Here is a 24,916-nt window from a genome sequence, read left to right on the forward strand (position 1 = left end):
CTGCGGGTGTAACCGGATGACCGGGGCGGGTAGAATGTGTTTCAGCTCTTTTTAGTACTTCACTCTAGGCCAAATTAAAGGACCTGTGGTGGCGTCCCTTCACAATATTCTTTTACTGGGTTAGACACTAACAGATTAATTTCTCCCCAATTCAGAAGGAAGATACGTATAAAGGAGAAAGCACCATAACATGATTCTTATACAAAAACAGCTTTAAAGAAAAAAGAGCATTATAGAGAGAAGGAATCCAGCAACCTTGGCACGCTTGGCCTTAAGAACAATAACCCCACAGCCTGTTCATCTCATCTGCTTCCTGGAAGAAAGAAAAATCTTTCAGTGACCTTGTCAGGGGTCTTCAGCTCATGCACGGCAATTCCCAAGAGGGTCCCATTACATCTGTATATGGTGTCAGAAAAATCTGCTGACATTGCCACTTTAATACTGATCTCTGTAACACGTTATGGGTACCTCTCAGAGAGATTTGCATTAAAATGATTTGAGTTCAGGGGCACCTCGGTGGCTACATTAGTTAGGGGCAAGCTCAGGTCATGATCTCAGGGTCGTGAAGTTGAGCCCTGGGTCAGGCTCTATGCTAGGCATGGAGCCTGCTTAAGATTCTGTCTCTCCCTCTCCCTCTGCCCCCAACCCCCTGTGTGTGCTCTCTCTCAAAAAAAAAAAAAAGTGATTTGAGTTCATGTCTTGTCTTCATGTTAGACAGTGAGCTCGTTGAGGGCAGAATTCAGATATGATTTATTTGTATATGCCCAGAAGCCAGCATAGTTCCTAGCTGGGGTTGCCAGGTTTAGCATGAAAACAAAAACAATACCAAAAAGCTATTTGCTTATCCAAAATTCAAACTTAACTGCGTGTCCTGTGTTTTATCTGGCATCCTATTCCTCGTATATAGCTAAACTCAACAAATATTAGTGAGCGAGTGCGTGAGTGAGTGAGTGACTAGCATCATACCAACAAATGGAGAACTAAACTGGTAAAAATGTGGACTGACTATGTAGAAGATACTTCTCTGTGCTTCATAATCACAAAACATCAAAACTGTGTCTGGTTAACATGCTACCTATGAAAATCTGACAGCCTGGCTTTGACTTGAGACACATTTTCTATCCATGCTTGGTTAGCCACTTTTGCTCAGTGTCCATGTGGGAAGGATATGCATCTTCTGTTAATGTACTTGTTTTGTTCCAACAATTTTACACCTTAATTCCACACATTTCTGAGTTCATATGTTTGCCTAATTGTTTATTAGTGTGGACCTGTTGTACAAGAAAATTGACATTAGATGGTGCGTGGGGTTCAGTCATTCTGAAGCACAATCATCTCTGTTATCGTCCTTTAAAATGGCCAAAACTGTGTTTTTACTCCAGCCGAACCCTGGGGTTTTGGGTAAAGTCATTGACTTTGATTAAACCATCAGGACCAATTCTGTTTGGGAAAAATACATATCTGGGGTTAGTTCGTTGAACAATCAATCTTTAAAAAGACAGTATATTAACTCTCTTACTTCAGATGAATTCTGTGTGGCTCCTGCCCTCATGGCTTTCTTTTTCTCTGGCCTCTTGGCAGCCTGCTTCTCCTCCTCCACTCCTCCCCTACTAGGTGAACCTGAGCGTGAGTCAGTCACCTGAAGAGCTTGCTAAGACGCAGATAGATGCCTGGGTCCGGCCCCTGAGTTTGTGACTGGGTATTTTCAGGTGGCAGCCTGAGAAGTAGCGTTTCCAACTCATCACTGTCCTACACCGTTCTTCCCTGCCCTTTCCCCTTCTCTCTCGGGTCCTTAGTTCTTGTTCTTCACAACACTTTTCTGTCCCCAGAGCAGTATAATGTAGTAACCTCACTGTATCATGGCCTGCTAGGTTTGTTTTCCCCGTATTCTTTCCCCTCTGATGGGTAACATTTTACTTACACTTCCTGTTCAATGTAGTTCAGCATTCGACTGACATGTGAGGCAGAGATTTCCCCATCCACCTCAGCAATATATGTGTAGAGAAACTGAAAGGTGCTAAATGGGATCCGGGGAGGTCCACTGTCATGGTCAGATGATAACACTTCACACACTATCTTCAGAGTTTTGGCAATGGTCTATAAAGTTATAAGATAAAATGAGAAGGTCACTATTCCAAACTAAATTCCTAAGATCCTTTTAAAGATTTTATTTATTTATCTGAGAGAAAGAGAGAGAGCGTGCGTGCCCACACGCAGGAGTGGGGGTGGGGGGCAGAGGGAGAGGGAGAAGCAGACTCCCTTCTGAGCAGGGAGCACAGCTGGGGCTCGATCCCAGGACCCCGAGATCATGACCTGAGCGGAAGGCAGAGGCTTAACAGACTGAGCCACCCAGGCGCCCCCACTAAGATCAGTTTAGATACAAGAAAGAAAACAAAAAAATATTGCTCTCATAAAATGAAGTGGGAATGATGTAATATTCTGGAAAGCTTGAATTTTTGACACCCAAACATCATTTAATTCCATCTAAAAAATATTGATGTACTGGGTGTCTCTCTTTTTTTCCTTTCCTCTCTTTGTTGGAGGGATACTCTCAAGGAATTAAGTTTATGAATTGCTGAATACTTTAAGATATTTATTACTTTCATCAGAATGACCTCGCTAAAGGAGAATTTGATTTTACATTCTAAAAAATTAAAATTATTTCTTCTTTTTATTTTTTATTGCTCTCCAATCTTACCTCTGAAGAGTTGAGGTAACTAGTCTAGCTCATATGCTCCGTGGTGCTTGGAGCAATGCCACAGTAGGGGAAGGAGGGAGGAGAAGGGTCAGTCCCTGGGAAGCAGGAATCCCAGCTACAGGAAAAGTGATGCTGAACATTAAAACCAGTTCTTCTGAAACATGTAGCTCCATATAATCAGAACACCTAGTATTTTATATGACGTAACATTCACCTGGTTGTTGCTGGGGAAGAACTAGAAGACGATGGATGCCAGAAGGTTTATGGTACAGGAGCAAGTCCTCCTTACAACGAAACTTCAACATTAAAAGATCATGTTCAGAATTAGGTGTTATTCACTTGGGTCTTTCATGCAAACCTATTCTTTATATACATTTCACAAGTGAACGAGTTGTGAAATGACGGGGGTAAAGGAAAGAAGTGATTTGAAGACAGGACTGTTTAGTTCTGAATTAGCAAACATAGGTCAGCTTGTCTACCAGGGTAGCTGACCAAAACAGATGATGTGCAGATTATCCTTAAACACCTTCCAGGGATCAGTGAAAAACGAGTCCTGAGGGGTGAGCTGGGTGTGCCTGGGCGAGGGAAAAGGCAGCTGGCGGAAGGCTGACCAGCATTGTTCTTCCTCTGCAGTTGCAGTGGGCTCTTCTGTTCCCTTCCTCCCCCTGAACAGAGTGGGTGTCTACAGGATGCTTCTTTAACTGGTGTGTGTTACCCAGGGCTGTAAGTGGGGATGTATCAGCAGGTATATGAAGACGCTGAATCAACTTGGCCATCTTCCTAGAGAGATGGTTTTACCCGATGGCAAGTGATTTAAACATTGTTTGCATTAATTATTAACTTTACTTGATTTAATATTCAAATTTTGTTTCTTCACACTGATAAACATTGCTACTTTATGAGATGGAATCCTCAGTGTACGTGAATTTTAAAATGGTGAACCGCAGTATGTCAAAGCGATTTGGGGTTTGCAGCGGGCCCCTTTCATTGACCCTCGCCTGCCGTTGGGAGTCCTCACGTGTAAACTGCTGTGTAGCACTGTGCCCGTGCGCTGGGCGCTTCCAGGAGGAGGGTGAGCGGCAGGTGCCCCAGAGGCTGCCGGTGAGATGGAGGGGCACGAGTGTGACGTGGAGTCAGCATGACAGGAGGTGTGGGGAGATCTGCATGCATGTGTGCAATGAACTCTGTCATCTCCACTCATAGCTCATCCTCTCCGCTCCCTTTCTTAACAAAATCCCCTACTGCCTTTGCTCTGCTGTTCTCTTCCTGCAGGCTCATCCAGATTGGGGTGCTGTTCAGGGCTGAACTGTGTTCACCCAAAATTCATATGCCGAAGCCCTAGCCCCAGTACCTCAGAATGTGATTATATTTGGAGATAGGGCCATTGAAGAGGTAATTAAGTTTAAGTCATTAGAGTGGGCCCTAAGCCAATAAGACTGCTGTCCTTGTAAGAAGAGGAAATTAGGACATAGAGATACCAGATACATATGTCCCCAGAGGGACAGCCATGTGAAGAAATGGGGAGGGGCCCCTGGGTGGCTCAGTCGGTTAAGTGTCTGACTCCTGGTTTCTGCTCAGGTCATGATCTCAGGGTCTTCTGCTCAAGCCCCCTGTTGAGCTCAGAGCTCAGCAAGAAGTCTGCTCAAGTTTTTCTCTCTCTCTCCCTCTACCCCTCCCCGCACTCACTCACACTCTTTCTCAAATAAATAAATAATTCTTAAAAAAAAAAAAAGACAGAAACAAGGAGACAATGGCCATTTACAAGCCAAGGGCAATGGCCTCAGACACCTTAATCTCAGACTTCCAGCCTCCAGGACTGTGAGAAAATAAATTTCTTGTGTTTAAGCCATCCAGTTTGGGTTACTTTGTTCCGACAGCCCTACAAAGGTGCTTTCTACTCTAAACAGTACCTTTTGTTAATCATTCAAACACAAACCTTTAAGTTCTATTGTCCTCATAAAATTGTAAAATATTTTAAAATATTTTATACATGGATGAATGGATAAAGGATTCTCTGGACTAGAGCTTTTTGGAAAACGTAAATAACTCTAAAGTAAACAAGGATCTGCATTTTGTTGCACAAGACTTTTTGGTCAGATGGGGATCCACTTGATAAAGAGAGCCTGTAAGCATCTTCTGAGACTCACAAACCCAGAGGTGAAAGGCTCAGAAAGTGAATTGTTTGCTAACAAATCATGTCCTTCCTTCCAATGAACACAATCTCCCTTTTCTATAATCAGTCCCAGAGGAACTAGGAAGGGATACAGGCTAGTCTAGAGGAAGGAGTGCTGAGAGGGAAGAGGAATCCAGGTCTGCATGCCACAGTCTTTTGAATCCTGGGTGTAAACTGGGAGAGCTCAAGAAAGTCCCTGCCATTTGACGAAAGGAGGGAACTGGTTTTTCTAAATGGCACGGAGATCATGGCTGGCTGGTGAATTGGCAAAGGAAGGAAAAATTCCTGAGCTTGCCTCTAAGGATATATGGGGTTTTTAAAAGATTTTTTTTCTTTTTTTTTTTTAAGATTTTATTTATTTGACAGAGCTAGAGAAGGAACACAAGCAGGGGCAGTGGGAGAGGGAGAAGCAGGCTTCCCGCTGAGCAGGGAGCCCAATGCGGGGCTCGATCCCAGGACCCTGGGACCACGACCCGAGCCGAAGACAGATGCTTAACCGACTGAGGCACCCAGGCGCTCTAAGGATATGTGGTTTAACTAGACTGCAAAGCCTCCACCAGATGTTGACAGCCTCATACCTACACATTGAAGTTCCCAGCAATAGTCTAACATGAAACAGATGGGTATAATGGGCCTGGTTCCTGGATTCACAGGGCATCCTCTATTTACAGACTAGCCCTTCAGGCTGACTTCACCTCTAGGTGTTCTATGATGTCGAGATGATGAGGGGCACAGTCAGACACCTCAGGACCTCACTGTTATCTAAAGCAGACAGTGGAAGTAGAGAAGACAGAATAGAATCACAGAATGTTAGAGATGAAAGAACTTTATGAAACATCTAATCCAACCTCCTCGTTTTGGAAGGGAGGTAGAAAGATGCAATTCACCTCATGGTTTCCCCTCCCCAGTGGGGGAGGCAGACATACCAAAGTAAACCTAGCAGCTGCCCTGTGAGCTCAGCAGAGGGAGGAGTGGAATTTAGTATTCCGCAGTCACTTTTTGTTACTGTGAGGTATGTGGACAAGGAGAGGACTCACACATCTCACAAGGTGGTGAGGGTCTGTGCAGGAGACCACTGGAGCAAGGGAGCAGATGAGGGCAACCGGAAAGGGTTCAGAGAGGCCCTCAGAACCTGCCAGAATGGCGATGAGCTGGCAGCCGGGGCAGGGGCGGGGCGTGGACACCACGCTGTGAGACAGAAGAGACCCAGGACTTAGGCTGCAAGCAGCTGGGACCACACAGACAATATTTATTCCCATGGATTTCCAAGGACCAAGAGATGTGGGAAACCCTTTGCTTGGTGGCTCTGCAGTCCTGGAGTCACCATTTCCCTCTTACACACTCCACTGCCATCTTGAAGAGTGGAGTCATGTGGAAAACTCTGAGAGACTGGGCATTTACCTCAAAGCTGTTTCCGGTACTGCATCAGACTAAAATTCCTAGATTGAACTGAATCTACTTATTTTCCTACTCAGCCCTCTGTGGGTAGGGTAGATCAATCAGGAAGATCAGAGTTAACTACAGATAAAGTACGTTCCCGCCTCCCCACCCCAGCCATCTCTGCGTGTAGTGTGAGTAAATTTGTGACCCTATGAGAATTCAATAAAATGTGTCCAATTTTAATTTGTCCTCCTGGACTTCCCCCAATCTTTGGGGCTATTTCCACAGAAGTGTGATAGTGCTGACAGACAAAACATCTGCCCAGGCTGCATTTTCCTCTCCTCTTTGGAGGAGAGCAATTTATTCATTACATCATATTACTCTACAGGACAATGGAGACAAAAAACCATGAATGGCCTCTCCTCTCCTTGTCTCTAAAGAAATGATTATAATGAAAGTTGCAGGGGAAGCCCATAGGAAAAGTTGCACTAGGTAATATTTCTCAAAACTTTTGTCAGAAACAAAAATGTCAGATATGCATCCCACGTGTATTCAAGAAGAAAGAATAAGATGGTGTTGAGATTTGTTGACGGATTCAAACTATCTTTGTGTACCATTTGCTTTTGGCAGAGGCAATAATTTTCTCATTAACTTTCAAACTTGCACATATTCCAGGATTTTTAAAAAGCCATGTTTCTGATTCATTTTCATTTAATCTATTATAATGGTGCTTAGTAAGAGTGAGTCCATATGTAAGATGATACCTAAAGCTTTTAAATATATATATGAACTGGGTGCAGTATTTTTTCCTTTAAAACAGAAACATTCCTTTTCCAATTGTAAATCAAGTCAAATTTAGAAAAGGCATGAATTTATGTGAGCATCCTACAGCCGTGATGGTGTCGTAACTGTAAGTCTGGAAATAGCTTCATTTCTCCTCTCCTGCTCTCTCATCTCTGATTTTTGTATCCAATTATGCTTCTCAAATAGTAGTTTTCTGTAAGGCTGCCCCTCTTTTTTAAAGGCTCTGTTGGTATACCTTCTAGGTGTCTGGAACCCAAGTATAAGCAAATCTCCTGCCTCTGGCTCTTGGTTGTCTTTAGGAATATGAGTGGAGTGGTGATGGAAATAAATCTGAGGGCAATGATTGAAATTCATAAATAATCCAGAAGCCACATTCTAGTAAATTCTCCCCAGGGTCTGATGACAGTTTTCCCCTCTCTCCTCCTCCCCGCTGCTTCTGGCTGAGGAGCAGAGGAATGACCTAATTCAGAGAGGAAGGGAAGTAGACAAGACAGGCATGCTCGTCCTCAGCCCAGGAGATGGACTGTGTGTACAGAGGTACTACTCTTACAGGCCCAGACAGAGCTTTTCCCATAAGGAACAAAAAGCAGTAAAGTTCACTTACAACTCCAAGAGAACTGCAAGCAAGAGCTAAAAACTTCAGCCACTCAATCTCCTCCGTGAAGCGGCCCACATTCATCACACTATTAAACAGATCTGTTGGGAGACTCAGCACCTTCCACATCTGGGCCAGCTCATCTGCATGGATAATCAGTCTGCCAGCAACCTGCAGGCCAGGGGACAGACGACAGACAGAGAGGGAGGGACAGAATGAGAGAATGCCCCAAGAGACACTGCCCAGCAAGGCCTGCATTCACCCAGCACACAGCAAGGGGTCTGATGGTGGAGGTGGGATTGGGGGAGGACTCTGGTGGTTCTCTCTGCAAGGGTAGAGAAATATTCAGTGTAGTGTTAAGCACACTGAAGTATAATTCAATCATTTTAATTCTAGATGTCAAAATTATAGGGAAATGATATCTTTATATTAAAATTTAATTTTTTTTCTGCTGCTTTTATCGTCATTGTTTTATCCCTAGGTTGCTCTATAAAGTAGATAGGACAACCTGAAAATGTAACCAAGGGGCAGAGGACTTGTCTGACACCCCTAATCAGTGGTGAAATTAGAACTAGATGTTAAGTCTCTTGCTTCTTAGGTTCTATGGAGTTCTTTGCACTAAATTTCACATGCACCCCTCATGCTTTGCCAAGAATAATATAGGATCTGTGGTCTGGATGCTAATATTGCTTGGTCCCAGGTATGTCAGGTCTCTGCCATATCTGTTGCATAAGGTGCTTGGTGGTTAAGAGGAGAAAGGGAACAGATGGCCAGTTGTTGGCCAACAATGTGGTAAGGCTACAGGTGCTCCAATGAAGCATAGACCATCCCTGGCCCTCTGATTCTAGTGAAATGCCAAGCCTCTGGGAGCAAGGTAGTTGGCTATCAGTCCTCAAACACCCCAAAGCTCTCTGTCCTGGTTTTTAAAGCAGAGTATGGTGGTCAGCTAAACCATACTTCCTGGGAACTGGCCAAACTACAGCTTTCTCAAGTCAGACCTTCCTCATCCATTCCCTGGAAAGCTCCCAGAGTGATGTGGCAGGGAAGAGAGCCAGGAGTTTCCCTAAAAGCTAGGCTATATCTGCACCTGCTTTAACTGGGGAACTAAATTACGCCCCTCTCCAAACTGTGATTGGCATCATATTATGGTCTTGATCAACAAGGGAGACATGGTCAAGGGAGTGTAGATCTGTGCTTTTCTGGGGAGAATGGATTAGTATTGAATTGATCCCCTGGACATTCTGCCAGCTTCAGGGAAATCTGGGATGACCCCACTAATGACTCAGCTTATAGCCTATTTCAGTATCATTCCTATTTCTCCAAGAGAAGATTTGCCTTCAATGCATGGTTTAGTGGATTTTATGATACCGAGTGGCCAGCTAGCTGGCCAGGGGATGTGGTGGGCTTTTGTCTGTAGCCACCTGGCCTCGGCATTGCCCCAACCTCCCCCTTGATGCTGTGGTATAGCCCTTACCCGAGAATGCAGGATCTTCAATAGCTCAGGTGTAAGCTCTGCCCAGTTAGACAAAGCCACTCGCTCAGACCACTCTCTCACTGGAGGAATCTCTCCACGGGACAAAGCCCCAAAATAACTACAAGAAAAAAAGTTAGGGAGTGGGGAGAACATCCTACACTCCAGTGGCCTCTGGCTGCTTTGAGAACCCCCTCCCCTTTTTCTTGAGGGACGGGGATGGAGGAAAGAACATTTGTTAGGAGCTTCTATATACCAGCCACTTTGTTTAGTTCATTTATGTACAGGAAAAGTCTGAATGTGTTACCTGCCACTCAAGGTATAAAGAACACTTAGGGAGTAAAAAGATTTGTTTGTCTCTAAGGATGAGGAATAATCAATACAAATTTTGGTATGGAATTCCCTGAAGCATATTGAGTCTGGGATTTTTTTCCCAGCCACCGCCTCCCCTAAGTGTTTTATATACACGCACGTGTGTGTACACACACACATATACATATATACAATAGGAGATATAGAATATATATGTATTACACATTATATAGAAGATAATATATATGACATAATATATATGCACATAATACATATGTAATACATAAATATAGCAGTAATTTGTGTTTCTCCTTTCAAATCTATTATATAAAATACATATCATTATATAATATATAATATGTACATACATATATGTACATATACATATACATAGATTATATATTATATGCATTATATATATATAAAATAGGAGTTAGAAAACTATCATTGTTATTTTAAATCCCCCACTCTCCTTTATGGAAGAAGAATCCTGGTACCTAGAGGAAATATTTTTCAAACATAAAATCTTTATTTTCAGTAACTTGGCTATTGACATGCTTAAAGTTGGTTATTAGGTAGTGAGTAATATGTAATATGTAATCTTGGTAGTGGGTAATCTAGATAGTGGGTAATATGTAATCTTGGTAATATGTAATATGCAATCTTGGAAAAAATTTGGAAGAGCACTAAAGTGACTTGTACAAGAAAGGGGAGGAGGGGGAGGTGCTCTTGGGGTGAGCCAGGAAAGGTTTCTAGCTGGAGGTCATGAGGCTTGGGCTTCAAGGGGGAAGAGAGAGAAGGTTGGCCGGGCACTGAGGGAGGCTCAGGTGAGAAGACAAGCCACGGAAGGGTTGAAACGATCTTATGCGGGGTGTGTGAAGTAAAACTCTATCTTTCCTGAAAAATTTTAATAAAATCTGTCTGCTCACTGACGCTTCGTGGAGTGGACTCTGGGTGCAACGTGGAAAAAATACCGAGTCTTGTTTCAGGATTGGTATTAGATGAAAAGGGCTGGGGCGCCTGGGGCTCCACTGGTTAAGCATCAGACTCTTGGATTCTGCTCAAGTCCTGATCTCATGGCTCTTGGGATTGAGCCCTGTGTTGGGCTCCTCGGTCGGCAGGAGTCTGCTTGGATATCCTCTCCCTCTGCCCTTTCCCCCACCCCCCTCTCAAATAAATAAATCTTTTTTAAAAAAGATAAAAAGGGCTGCCTGTAGCAGGGAATGGACATAGGAGTTGACACATGGGTCACCAATGCTATCTGGAAGGGTTTGTCTCTGTCAAAAGCCTTGTTATTAACAGTCCCAGGATCACATGCTCTGCCCCTCTCTGCTTTAATTTTCATGAATGCATTTTTTTTCATCATTTTTCTCCAGATCCAGGTAGTATAAAAAGAATAACAGAGGGAATTTTGTAGAAGCCCATATTGGGGTCAAACCATACGATAATGGGGATAAACCACTGCCTGTCTCTGTGCCACAGAGCAATGCAGAACTAAAGCTACAAGGACCAAAACAACGCTTTCCAGGCACCCCTTGGAAGCCAGTGGCACGGAGGGCAGAAGAAACACAGTCTGGATACGTTTTATCATGCGCGTGCGCAATTTCCACAGACAGATCTGGGTTGGGGTAGGTGTGGGTTCAGGGTGACAACAGGGGTGGGCTATAGAAACTTGAGTGGCATAAACAGGAGGGACAGAAATACAGCACATCATTTGACAGAAGTGACTGCCCCAATAGAGAGTGATACTCAGCAGCAATGTCTTTGGACTTTTCAGCCAAGTTGGTGAGAGAATGCGGAAATGAGGTCGAAGTCATGGATTTAGCCCTCTGTGCGTTATTTAGCTTCATTTGCAATGAACAATTCCATGGTTATTCACAGATGTTACAAAACCTTGTGGTCACACATACCGCAAGACAAGTTTATGTCCTGCTGATGTCTGGGAGGTGATCTCTTCATGGACAGCACATATGCAGGGCAATTCTTGCTTGTGATGAATTAAGCACGTATTTTGTCTTGGAAATACTTTGTGGCGTTTCTAAAGTGCTAAAAGGCTTGTGAGTCTCATAAAACCATCTGATAAATGCTTTTCATGTCTGAATAGATGGAGAGTGCTCTCGGGTCATGCTCTCCTTTTTCATTGTAGTTAAACTACAAACTGATTCTTCGCGAATACCTAAAAAATTTATAGCACATGATACAAAATGGGAGCAAGCAGGCTACAACAGTGGAATGTTTTCTCCCATAAATGTCAGGGACAATTGCAAGAAATGTCATTTTCCTTGTTATAAAACAGCAGCATAATAAAATGGGGGGTTAAACTATTGTGTAGTGTAAAACAAAGTCTGTGTGAGTATGCCAAAAGAAATTAGTCTTCTGATGCCGAAGTGCAGTCTTGGAGATAATATATAAAATTTAGAATCGAAAACTAAACAGTGTTCATTACTAGCAAAGCAACCCCATTATGTCCCTTTTTACGAGCACCACTGGCTTATTTTCCTTCCATCTGTAAAAGCTTCATCCTCAATACACCTCATGCTGAGGACATTCTCCCTTCCTCCAGCCCACCAGCTAGGCTCAGCTGCATCTCTGACTCCCCTTCTCCTGCTGAAAGCTACTAAGGAGGTCATCATTAAGCAGTAAAACTGGCCTGAAATGATCCGGGAGGTATGGCTAGTTCCCAACTGCTGCCTCAAGCCCCAGATCCCCGGTTTCAAGCGGGCATGTGTGCCTAAGAAGCAATTTCAGAGCTGCGAGGCTTTCCGTGCAAAAAGCTGTTTCACGCCGGGCCAGCAGCGAGCTCTCGCTGGGTAAGCTCGTTCACCGAACAGCCTCTGGAGGTCGCTCCTGAAAAGGGGCACCTGAGTTTGAGGCACAGTGTTTGCAGCCCGGCCCGCGCTCCTCCTGCCCTCAGCACTCAGTGTTGCCTCATCTCTTTCTCCAGGGTGCAATGTGCACCGCGTGAACATCTACATGTTGAGGGAGCAAATGAGTTCAAACAAACACTAAATAACAATTTGCCCAAAGACAAGCTACAGAACGTCTCTGGTTGGGGCAAGAATGAGCTTGATAGGCAGTGGAGGAAGATGTCCCAAAAAGGCGCAACCGCAGAGGTGAGCCCGCTGGGACTGAGAGCGCACCGGCCAGCCTGCGGCCTCGGCGCCCCCTCCCCGAGGCGCGCTGCTGCCCTCTAGTGGTGAGACCGGAGACCAGGCCCCGGTTCGGACCAGGGAAGGCAGGCGGGGCTGCCGAGGGGCTCCCAGCGCTTCTCTCCGCCGGGACCGGGGAGGGGGTGCAGGGACCGCACCAGGCGCGTGTGCCGCCGGGTTGTGGGACTCTAACTCCTGCTGAGCGCCCCAGGACACTCGGCCGATTGCTCTGGCGTCCTATCACTCAGTCTGGGTCGCTTCGGGGCGGGCGACCCACCCTCACCCACCCTCACCCACCCTCACCCACCCTCACCCAGTGTGATGTATTTATGTATGGATTTTAAAGCACCAAAGCAATTCGAGAGCTGAATACAACAAAGCCGATGCTCATCAGTCCCGACTCCCAGGCTGCAGCCATGACAACCTCCTCGGTTTTCGCGAGGACCTCCCCTCCTCCACGCTCCGCCTCCACCTCCAACGGGAACCTGGGGCTGAAGTGAGGGGTACGTACTCCGCAGCCCACTGGATGAGATCCTGCGGCTGGGTCCGAATGGCGGCCTTGGTGAATTGCTTCAGCAATTCCGGCAGCTCCGGGGGGATGCATATTTGCTTATCTGTCTGAGGCATTGATTGGTCGACCTAATGGCAGGGGAAAGATAAATAAATAAATAAATTGGGAATCTCTGAATCATAAAACGACAGGAATCCTGGACCGGAGGCCACCCAGCCTCTGACACTCTCCATACCGGGCAGTTCACTACCTCACAAGGTGTACGCATTCTATTGTTAACACAATTCCAAAGTTAGAAAATGGGTTACTAATCGTTGCTTTTTGTTCTTGTAAATAATTATGCCCTTTATATAAAAACCACACAGTACTTCTTCATTTAAAAAGTAGAGATCAGCAAGAAGTAAGCAAAAATATTCCCTAATGATGTCACCCCCAAATATTGGATGTCTCCTTCCAGAATTTTTTCAGTGTAAATATATATGTGTTTGTATAAATAGAAACGGGGTCATGAATATCTTCCATGTTACACACACACACGCACACACTTCTTATGGCAGAGTAAGTTGTAGCAAAATTTACTCTGTGAATCCTCTATTATTTGATATTAGGTTATTTCCAAATAAAAATGATCATTAAACAGCCGTTTGGTGAATATCTCTCCTTACAACTGCATGTTTTTATCTTTTTTAATTGTAAAAGAGAAAACTTGTACATTTCACTCAAAAAGTTCCAGGACAAATTGAAAGAAAACATAAAAATCCATAGATGGTATACAAACAGCAGATTAAAAGGTTTTGTCTGCTGTTAGTAGAAAAAAAGAGACTAGATAATCCAAAAAGCCCCCCATCTTCAAAACACACCTACATGTTAGACAAATCCCCGCAAACACATCTTTTAGATTAGAATGCCTTGCCGAACTTGGAAGAAAGTGAGGGAAATCCTTAAAAATGCCAAATAAATTGAGTAAAGCAGAAACCAGACTGGTAAGCAAATGAAGAAATTAAGGGGCAAATGTAGATGCCAGGAACTTGACCCTTTCAGACAAATGATCAGGCAAGTTGCAAACAGACCAGGTCAAAGGCCCACAAAAGGTGAACAACTAAACTGCAGGACTCTCTTACTCCCACCCCCAAATCTGAGACCCTCCAAGGTTCACACACCCTCAATATAAACAGTAAAAATATCTGCCTGTGGGCAAGGGGAATTGTGTCTACATTGTTGCTTCTTCTTGGGGGCTAGATGGTCTCCCATAAGTCTTGCCGCGAACTAGGTCTAAGTTTTAGATTTATACCACTGACCTTGTTGGGAAATCCCAAGACAAGAAACTAAAGTGGCCTGAGATTGGTGGTAAAGTGGCCTCGGGCTGGTAGTACTCCATTCTCATTTACTGAATGTACTTAGACTTTGTAAAAAGTCAAGTATGCATAGTAAAATTTCAAAAGTAATTACCATAAAAATAATATAACCAGCAAACCAGTAGAAAGGAGAAAAGGAATTAAAAACAACAACAACAAAACAACTTGATCGACCCGCAAGAAGACAAGAAAGGAGTGGGGAGAGCATAGGAAAAGTGGATGAACAACATGATAGAAAGGAATCCATGTATATTAGTAATCACAATAAAAATAAATGGTCTTAGTGTGGCCATTAAAATGTAGAAATTGTCAGACCAGATTTTTAAAAAGTCCAACTATGGGCACATCTGAAAAGACCTAAGGACACAGAAAGACTGAAAGTGAAAGGATACATGGATAAATAGGCAAATAAAACCAAAAGAAAGTTGACGTAGACATGTTGATGCCAGACAGGAGATTTTAAGGCAAAATGCATTATTAGGAATAAGGAGGGTCACAATGATAAAAGCTTCAATTCACTGAGAACACAACGCAGTTCTCAGTGAGACATCACTATGGGTGAATCTAGCAATGCTGGATGGAAAGAAAATATACCGTGTAGGGTTACATATACATGTTAATTATTTATTTAGAGAGCAAGTGGGGGGAGGTGCAGAGGGAGAGGAAGAGAGAAAATCTCAAGCAGACTCCCCTAAGGACAGAGCTTGATGCAGGGCTCAATCCCATGATGCTGAGATCATGACCTGAGCCGAAATCAAGAGTCAGACACGTAACTGACTGAGCCACCCAGGTTCCCCTACGCATTTTATTTTTTAGGTATGAAATATTTCACAATTTAAAAGTTACCATTACAAATTGATTGTTTCTGGTAACTTTTCAATCCATTTTATCTAGCAAAGGGCTCATACTTTTGCTCATATTGTCTGGAAATATATATATATATATATATATATAATTGTGGTTAAATGCACATGACAAAATTTACCATTGTAACCACCTTTAAGTGTATGGTTCAGAAGCATCAAATGCATTCTCATTGTTGGGGACCCATCACCACCAACTATCTCTAGGACTTTTTCATCTTCTCAAACTGAAACTCTGTACCCATTCAACAATAATTCTCCATTTCCCCCTCCCCTGAGCTCCTGGCAACCACCATTCTGCTTTCTGTATTTATGAATTTGACTACTCTAGGTACTTCATATAAGTAGAATTACACAGTATTTGCTCTTTTGTATCTGGCTTATTTCACTTAACATAATGTCCTCAAGGTTCACCCATGTTGTAGAGTGTGTCTGATTTTCTTCCCTTTTTAAAGCTGAATAATATTCCATTGTATATGTATATACCACATTCATCTTGTTGAGCATTTGGGGATGTTTTGTTTTGGTTTTGTTTTGTTTTGTTTTTTTTTGGTCTTTTGGCTATTGTGAATAATGCTGCTATGAACTGGGTATACGAATATCTTTTCAAGTCCCTGCTTTCGATTCTTTTGGGCATATACCCAGAAGTGGGTTGCTGGATCTGATGGTAATTCTCTTTTTGACTTTTTGAGGCAGGGCCAGACTGTTCTTTCAAAGAAGCTGCACCTTAGACTATTTGTATATATTTTGACAGGATCTTTAGTTGTGCAATTGTTTTATTTCTATTCTAAAGGTTAAAATGGCCTTACATAAATGAAAAGATGGCCCAACCCTAATTAACTAGGCTTCCGGGATAACAATAAAATGATAACCCTTGGTCAGTACAGAGCAGATTTAAGCAAAGCCTTCACCCCGTGCCTCTTCTAAGAACATTCTGTGATCTCTCTCCATTTGGGCCGATCTCTTTTTCTCCATGACCAGTCCTTCTTTAACCTCTTGCAATTCTTTCCGCTTTCTCATCACCCCATTTTTCCGTTAAAAGTCATCAAATACACCCCATTTTTCCGTTAAAAGTCATCAATTATATCTATTAACCTCTGGCTGTGCCAGATACTATGTTAACTATTCTGGATACATTTTCTCACTTAATTCTCAAAATATCCCTATGAGGTAGACTTTATTATCACCATTTTAGAGATAATGAAACCGAGAGAGAGAATAAAACTTTTGGAAGAACACATAGCCCATAAGTGACAGAGGCAGGATTTGAACACACACACACAGTCTGATGCGGGAGGTGCCCCGTTAAACATGAGTGTCCTTTCCTTCTTGAGGCTTTCTGTTCCTTTGATGGCAGATACCATTCTTCTTTTTCTGTTTTTCTTTGTGCGCCTCCTGTCACCGTAACTTTTCCCCTCTTTCCTCATGTTAAACATGAGTTTGCGATCTCCCCAGAGCTCAGTCTTCAGCATTCTGAGCTTCTGTCTTTCCGTCACTGTTTTTGGAGAGCTCGCATCCTCTCCTAGCCTCGTCCGGTCCGGTGTTGATCATACTTGTTCTTCCATCCCCTGACCCCTCCCCTGTGCTTTTTTTGTTCACTTCCTACTGCCTCCAAGACCCATCTCCACCAAAATTTATTCTCCATCTCCCAACGAAGTCCCCTTCCCACATTTATGTCTGAACATCATGGCACTATTTTCTCAGTCATTTGGCCTCAAAGCCTGGGGCCATCCACTCTCTTCAATCTCTTGAATCTCACGAAATCCCATGGATATTTCCTTTGCAATGTGTCTCCAATTCATCCCTTCCTCTCTATTTCTACTCCTTTTATTCTGGTTCAGCCCCTCATCACCTACTGTGCAGGCTCCTAACCAGTATCTCTGTCTCAGGTCATTCCCTGGTCTATTCTGAGAGTGTCCAGATCTATCTTCTATGTTGCTGTTAATAGGTCAGAGAGCCCTGCTCAAAAATGGCAGTCAAGTCCATCCTGACTTTCAAGGTTCTCTACGATTTACACACAATTTTAAATTAGAAATTTTCTGCTAGTATTTACCAACACAAACTTCCAACACGTAGTCCACTCTGGCATCCTTCCAATCCTTCCAGATTACATATCTGCAGGTTGGTACTTGCTCACCCATTGTTAACAGAACTCTATCTCGCTTTTCTATTTCCCTCAGGATGTTGCTAATTCTGGCTGGTTTACTTGAAGTGCTCTCTTTTTTTCCATCTATTCAAACTCTACACACCCCTAAGGTTCATCTTGAGTCCTACTATGCCATAGGCCTTCCTAGAAGACTCGAGACTCATCAGGTATTATTTGTAATACACATTTTACCATTTCATCCCATTCTGCCTTTTACAGATCTCTACAGCTGAGCTTTCCACAAGTGGCCATGGCAAAATGGGTTACAGGTGTCTCCAGGAGAGACTGATGGCTGTAAACTTTTTATAGTGATACAAAATTTACAACCATTTTACAACCATTCACTGATTTAGAACACTTGAAATTATATTTGGAAACGGTTGGGCTCAGTCAGTAAACTTCCAGATTTCAGTAATTATTGTTTTTGTGCTTAAGGCTTTATGCATAACACCTGCCAGAGGAGATGCTTGTATACAGGGTTTTCCCCTTTATCCGTCATGTTAGAACCATCTCCGTGAGTCTGCTTAATTTTGCTTAATTGTAATGTGGTTATTACCAGTGATAATCATTTGTGTATACGTTTCAAATACGTAGTTCTTCATTTAATTTGCTTATTTTTTGTATTTTCTCCCAACAAAGAGGCATAGGTGCTTCATCATTATCATCACCATTTGCTCTTTGAAACTGTGACTTGATTTATATAGTTATTCTTGGCTTTTGATGTAAAATATTCAAAACCTGATTCTTAATGAAATTTTGTAATGACATTACTTGTTTATAGAAATAAAAAAAGTTTCTAAAAACAAATAATAATGGAAAATAATTTAATTGGTTTAGTAAAGGGGTTTGAAGCTCTTTAATACCTCATGAAAAATATTTTTCAAAATATTTTAACTCCACTTGATTATAAGCAGTTGTTTATACTCTTAGAAATCTAGCACTTTGGGGCACCTGGGTGGCTCAGTTGGTTAAGCGTCTGCCTTCAGCTCAGGTTCTGATCTCGGGGTCCTGGGATTGAGCCCCATGTTGCCACACGTGGGGCTCCCTGGTTGGCGGGGAGCCTGCTTCTCCCTCTCCCTCTGCCCTTCCCCCTCCTTGTGCTCACGCTCTGGTTCGCATGTGCATGCTTTCCCTCTCCCTATCTCTCAAATAAATAAATAAAATCTTTTTTAAAAAAGAAATCTAGCACTTTGATTATAAAATAATATTTTCAGAATTCCCACCTTACTTATCAAATGCTTAATTTTTCAAAATTTTATGTGATTTATTTTAAAATATTCATAAGAAAATGGACAACCTTATTTTCTTTGCAAATTGATCTGTTATGGTCAAAAAGGCCCATAGTCTCCTTAATATTTTCAATATATTATTTACTTTCCTACCATAAAGTATAACTTAAAATTAGGTAGTAATCATTTTTATTAACATCTATTATTTTTAGGATAATTTCAAATTTAGAGTTGTTTGCTCTGATAATTTTTTTCTTTGCCTCAGTATCTTATTTTCATGGAAAAGTTATCAAATGAAGAAAATGGTGCCAGGAAAAATATGCCAGGGCTGGGCGCCTGGGTGGCTCAGTTGGTTAAGTGACTGCCTTCAGCTCAGGCTCATGATCCTGGAGTCCCGGGATCGAGTCCCACATCGGGCTCCCTGCTCAGCGGGGAGTCTGCTTCTCCCTCTGACCCTCCTCCCTCTCGTGCTCTCTATCTCTCATTCTCTCTCTCTCAAATAAGTAAATAAAATCTTAAAAAAAATATGCCAGGGCCTTAACGGAAAATGTCTATAATACACAGAGAGTTTCTTTAAGAGGATAATTCTTAAAGTCTCTGGTCTCAGGACCCCTTAAAAGTTATTGAGGATCCCAAAGAGCTTTTGTTAATATGGGTTACATCTATCAATATTTATCATTTTAGAAATTAAAGCAAAAAATTTTAAATATTAATTTTAAAATAAAAGTAAATCCTTTACATATCAACATAAGTAACATTTCAATGAAAAATGACTATAGTTTCCAGAAACAAAAAAACCCTTAATGAGAAGAGGGGCATTGTTTTACATTTTTTGCAAATCTCTTAATGTCTGGCTTAATAGAAGACAATCAGATTCTCATATCTGTTTTGCATTCAGTCTGTTATAATATCACATATCATGTAGCTTACAGAAAACTCCACTGTATACTCTTAAGGAAAAGAGTGAAGAAGGCATACCATGTCTTCATATTATTACAAAAATAGTTTTAACTTCAATGGACTCCTACTCCCTAAAGTCTCAAGGCTCCTCTGAAGTCCCCGAAACCACACTTTGAAAACCACTGTTTTAGGAAACTGTTTACAACAGTATTTACAACAGTAGTTTACATCAAATCGGATTCAAGAAGCTAATTAAAAGGTCCCGTAATTAGGAACTAAAGCCAAAATGTCTCCCACAATTATAGGATAACTCATTTTACCAACCTGCCTGGGAAATGACCACACATTTGGGACCAAATGAAGCCAAGGAAATATATAAATGCCACTCTGGAATAATACTATTAGAAGATGCATTGATGACATTCTGTACAAGACTAATTAATCCAAGCATTTCCTTGCGGAGTGGTGAACCTGTGGATGTCAAGTCACTGTGTTCAGTTAATAGCACTAGTTAATATCCCTGGAGAGGAATGCTTGGAAGAATGTGGATTGTTTTGCCAAAAATTACCCAAACAAACTATACAGGGTGATGTATGTGGAGTAGTAACTAAGTACTTTAAAACAAATCAGATGTTCTAGATTATGCAAGCACAGCAGTTCCTGCCCTGATGGGAAATCTGTGATGACAGGAAGGTGGGAAGACTTTCCATCTTATCTGCTCTCCATGTTCTCAATGCCTGGGATGCAAGGAAGACACTGTTTTGTCCACAATGAGCTCTTGTCTGTAGTTCCCCTGTAAATGTGAATTCCACCTTAAAGGATGTTACTAATAAAATCCAAGCCATTCTGGTTCCGTCTGTTTTCAGCTTTATGTGAAGAAACTGCTGTTTCCTACCAACATACTTATGAAAGGAAAAGCTTTTTCTCTAGAGATTAGGAGCTAAAAGAAAAATTAAAAAAAAAAGTCAATGATCTTTATTGCAGAGTTGTTGAGGAGAGTATTGTCTTCAGAAAATTGGCTTACTTGACATTTTTGAGCACCAGAATGAATTTAATCAAAATCTCAAGGAGTGTGTGAAAATAAGTATACCAACAATGCTCATGGGTTGAAAGGAAATGTGAGGTTACATGCAGTTCAGTGGGGAGTTTAACTGATACTCTAGCTTCAGTCCTAAAGAAGACTAGCAGCAAAACATCTGTTAAGTGTCACATTATTTGGAAATACATGATATGAAAAAGTTGAAGTGCATTAGAAATCTATTCATGTAATCACGAGAATTTCAATGAAAGAAGGAAGGAACTAAATGATCCAGATTCTGGTTAATAGTGAGAAAGGAGTTTCTGTCAATTGGAAAAAATCTGTAAATACCCTTCTACTATTTGCCAAGACACATCTGTGAGGCAAACTTTTCCACTGATGGTAGCTGTAAGAATTTGAAGAGAACATCACTGAAAGATTTTTGTCAGGAACCTCATGTATTCGTTTCAACAAAAAACTTTATATAAAGCAAGCTCCTGATAGGAAAGCAAGCTTGACTTCTCTTTAAAATGCTTTAAAATGTTTATTTGGGAGTTTCATTCAAATTAAACAGTTATATCTTTACTGTTACTCTGTATTTTACTATTTATTATAATTATGTAATAGAAATATATTGAATTTTTGTATAAGCTCCATATAAACCTCCCAATACCCTGCAATTTACCCCATTGTGTGCATTACATATATTTCTTTGTGTGCTATGACATGAAAAAGGTTGAGGAAGCTCAAGTCCTTCTGTTGAAAAACTTTTTTTAAGTTTTCTTTCAGTGTTTAAGTTGCCGTGTTTTAAGATTATGTGTTACAGAAGAAATTCTGGTGGGTATTGAGATCAATATCTAGTAAAAGCTGAGATTTATATAATTTAAAAAGAATGTTCATTAGAAAGTAAATTGTAAAAACACTGGTTGTTAAAGGAAAAATTAGCTTCCAGTTTAAATTGCTCACCTAGAATATTAGAAGCCAGCAAGAAAGTTTGAGACAAATTAGCAAAGTGAATAAACGTCTTTTTTTGCAGGGAAAAAGAATTCACAGAATATCCCACAGGCCAAAGACACCTGGTACTTTCTAAAGAAAACAGGAGCCCAGGGAAAGAAGTAGGAACATCTGACTAATCACTAGCAGAAACTTCCTTACTGAGGAAGCATTCGAAGGCAGCATAACTTTGTACTAGTTTATTAATAGGATCTGGGATTCCATCATGAGAATTGAAATTGCTTGCTGGGTTGTTAAGCGGGGCATTCTCTTTAAGATTTCTGACACCTATAAAACACCAAAGCATGAGCAAATTTTAAGATGGTCATGTGATTCTAAGATTGAGATCTGCTGAGTGAATTTGAAAGAACAGAAAAATTCTAATCTATTACTAATCTATTTTTATTTTAAAAACAGTAACAGTATAATAATCTTTACAATATCATCCAGGGCAGCACAATCCAACCATGCCTCTCCTCTACTCTCAAACTCCTTCACTCCTGCTTCTCCAACAACGTGATTCTATTTCTTATTTAATTTCCACTAAATGACTTTCCGCCTAAGGCTGCATCCCACCCAACTATTGTCCTCACTTTTAGAACATGAAGCCATTTTCCACCTGAGTGAGTCCAAGGATGTCAGAATGAATCCACACTGCAATCCTTTGCCTACCTTAATCTATATGCTCCATTTGCATGCCCAGTATTTTTAAATTTATATGTCAGACGTGTAAAAACTAAAGTGTGTTTGGGGTACCGAAAATTTCTAATCTGTCATGCCACTGCTCTTTGACTACCAAAAGCCCTGCCAGCTTCTCTTGCCCCCAGTATAGTTGCTCTGTAAGGGTCAAGCACAATCCTCAGTCCACAGCCAGAGTTGCCAAATGGCCCCAGGGGAAAAAAATGGCTTGTGATTGTCAGCTCACCTTGGAGGGGCTCCATGCCCTCCTGGAATTTTAATCCATCTAGTCCTCATTGCTTCTGAAGCTCTCCACTCTCTCTACAATGTTTTTAAAAATGTATTTTCTAGGGGTGCCTGGGTGGCTCAGTTGTGAAATGTCTGCCTTTGGCTCAGGTCATGATCCTAGGGTCCTGGGGGTGGGGGGAGCCTATGAGCGGGGAGTGTGTGTGTATATATATATATATATTTTTTTTTTTCTACCCTAGAGTTTTAAAAGTGGTTGTAGTTGGACTCCTGAGCTACTGTACCCTACTATCTTCTAGCTGGAGATAAGGCCCATTTTCTTGGCTTCAACCAGAGCTCTACTCTGATGCCTCCCAAATTTCCCATGGTAGACTCTCAACTACGCTGCAGTTGTACCCACCAGCTATACCTACTATAGAGTTCTCCTCTCCCATAAAAGCGCCCCAGACAGACTTTTACTCTCTCAATTGCCTTATCTGATGTATCATGGCCATTTTTGATCCATCTTTCTCTTCATTCCCCACTTCAGTCCCTGATGAGCTTTTTCAAGAAAACTGTCAGTTAGGAAAACAAAAAGGAACACCTTTAAAAAAAAAAAAAAGAAGAAGGAGTTTGGGGTGCCTGGGTGGCTCAGACGGTTAAGCATCTGCCTTCAGCTCAGGTCATGATCCCAGGGTCCTGGGATCCAGCCCTGCCTTGGGCTCCCTGCTCTGCAGGGAGCCTGCTTCTCCCTCTTCCCCTGTTCCTGCTCTCTCTTGATACCCCTCTCTCTCTCTCAAATAAATAAATAAAAAATACTTAAAAAATAAAAATTAAAAAAAGGAAGGAGCTTAATTTGATTTACAATGTAGTTCAAGATCTTCAGTTTACAAACAAGAGAACTGATGTACAGAGAGGTGAAGTAATTGGCACAGGGTAACAGTTTATGTTGGAGCAGATGCAAGTATCTGGGTCTACACTATTGCTCTCTTCACACTACATCCTACTGCCTCCTTCTCTCTAAATAATGCACTGACACATTATGGATTTTTCTCTAGGACAACCCTCGTCTCAAATATTACATCCTGCTGTCTCCCTAAATCACTGAACTATCCTGGATATTCCCATTTGCATCATGAAAAGTACATTTTTAGCATGTTGAAGTGGAACAAAAATTATTTGTCAGAGTATGTCCTAATTTTTTGTCCTGGAACTATGGTAATTGTCTATATTCCATACAGTTACAGAGAATGGAAAGATGGCCAGCATAAGAAATGCCTACAAGCAGTCATTGCTCATTGATTATCTCATTTAATCTTCACAACACCCTATGGGTGGGAAGGTTCTACTATTATAATCATTTTCCCAATGCCAGGAAATTGAGGCTTAGTTTTCCCAAGTAACATGTCTTAGCCACTCACATTATCACATCACTCTCAAAAATTTTTAGTGGATCTTCATTTCTTTTCTCATCAAAATGATGTCCTGTCTGACTTCCAAGTTCTCCACAATTCATCTTATTCATATTAGCTTTGCCTCTCCAACTTTATTTCACGGAAATCTGGATCATTTTCTATCCTGGGCTTAATCCACGGTCAAGCCAACCTAGCACCAGATGCCAACAGCAATATTGCTAAGAGCTGTCCTACCTGACCTTGTCCTTTTTTTTGAGCAGGAGTTTTTGGCTTTGTTATCAGCATATTTATCAAAATTGCTTATATGTCATGCTAATACCACCTCTAAGCATGTTTACGGATGAGAAGTTATGAGTTCCACATACTTATCGTTTCACAAGTGAACAGGTATTCCTTTTGATTTATCTTAACTTAGCCATGCTCATATTTTAAGTCCCTCATGTTCATATCATGGTCCACAAGCCCAGCAACACCATTTACAGACTGCCATATGAACTGTGCTCTCTAAAGTTGTGCAACACGTCCCCTAATTTGGGGATCTGGTGTACAAACCTGGGGCCACCTTAACACTATCTTTCATTAGTTGATTAGCCTTCATTTCTTCAGAGTGAAATGTCAGAATATTTCCACATCATTTTCCTCCTTTTACTTGGCCTCCCTACTTCTGATTTCATTATAGCATTCCTATGATTCAGAAACTCCAATATGTGAGGGCTTGGAGGGAATGGACCATAGTTTTCAATATAAGAGAGGGCTATCAGGGCACCTGCGTGGCTCAGTCTGTTAAGTGTCTGCCTTTGAATGTCCACAATAGCCAAACTGTGGAAAAAGCCAAGATGTCCATCGACAGATGAATGGATAAAGAAGATGTGGTATATATACACAATGGAATATTATGCAGCCATCAAAAGGATTGAGATCTTGCCATTTGCAACGACGTGGATGGAACTGGAGGGTGTTATGCTGAGTGAAATAAGTCAATCAGAGAAAGACATGTATCA

General features: G+C 41.7%; 1 protein-coding gene across 2 annotated transcripts in view; it reads right to left on the reverse strand.

The window, feature by feature from the left end:
- Nucleotides 1-1,236: 1,236 nt before the first annotated feature.
- Nucleotides 1,237-24,916, reverse strand: part of ROPN1 (rhophilin associated tail protein 1) — a 27,846-nt gene continuing 4,166 nt past the window's right edge. Inside the window, exons 2-6 of one of the 2 annotated variants that reach the window (XM_025868980.2) lie at nt 13,094-13,221; nt 9,125-9,242; nt 7,660-7,821; nt 1,922-2,097; nt 1,237-1,440 (exon numbers count right to left, since the gene is read on the reverse strand). In XM_025868980.2, the coding sequence (XP_025724765.1) occupies nt 1,374-1,440; nt 1,922-2,097; nt 7,660-7,821; nt 9,125-9,242; nt 13,094-13,209 (639 nt within the window). In that variant the 5' untranslated portion in view covers nt 13,210-13,221 and the 3' untranslated portion in view covers nt 1,237-1,373. The remainder of the gene's footprint in view (nt 1,441-1,921; nt 2,098-7,659; nt 7,822-9,124; nt 9,243-13,093; nt 13,222-24,916) is intronic. The other variant, XM_025868988.2, reaches the window with a different exon arrangement.

Source organism: Callorhinus ursinus, unplaced genomic scaffold (genome assembly GCF_003265705.2).
Source record: "Callorhinus ursinus isolate GAN/ISIS: 27379988/994484 unplaced genomic scaffold, GSC_fseal_2.0 scaffold1, whole genome shotgun sequence".
NCBI lineage: Eukaryota > Metazoa > Chordata > Mammalia > Carnivora > Otariidae > Callorhinus > Callorhinus ursinus.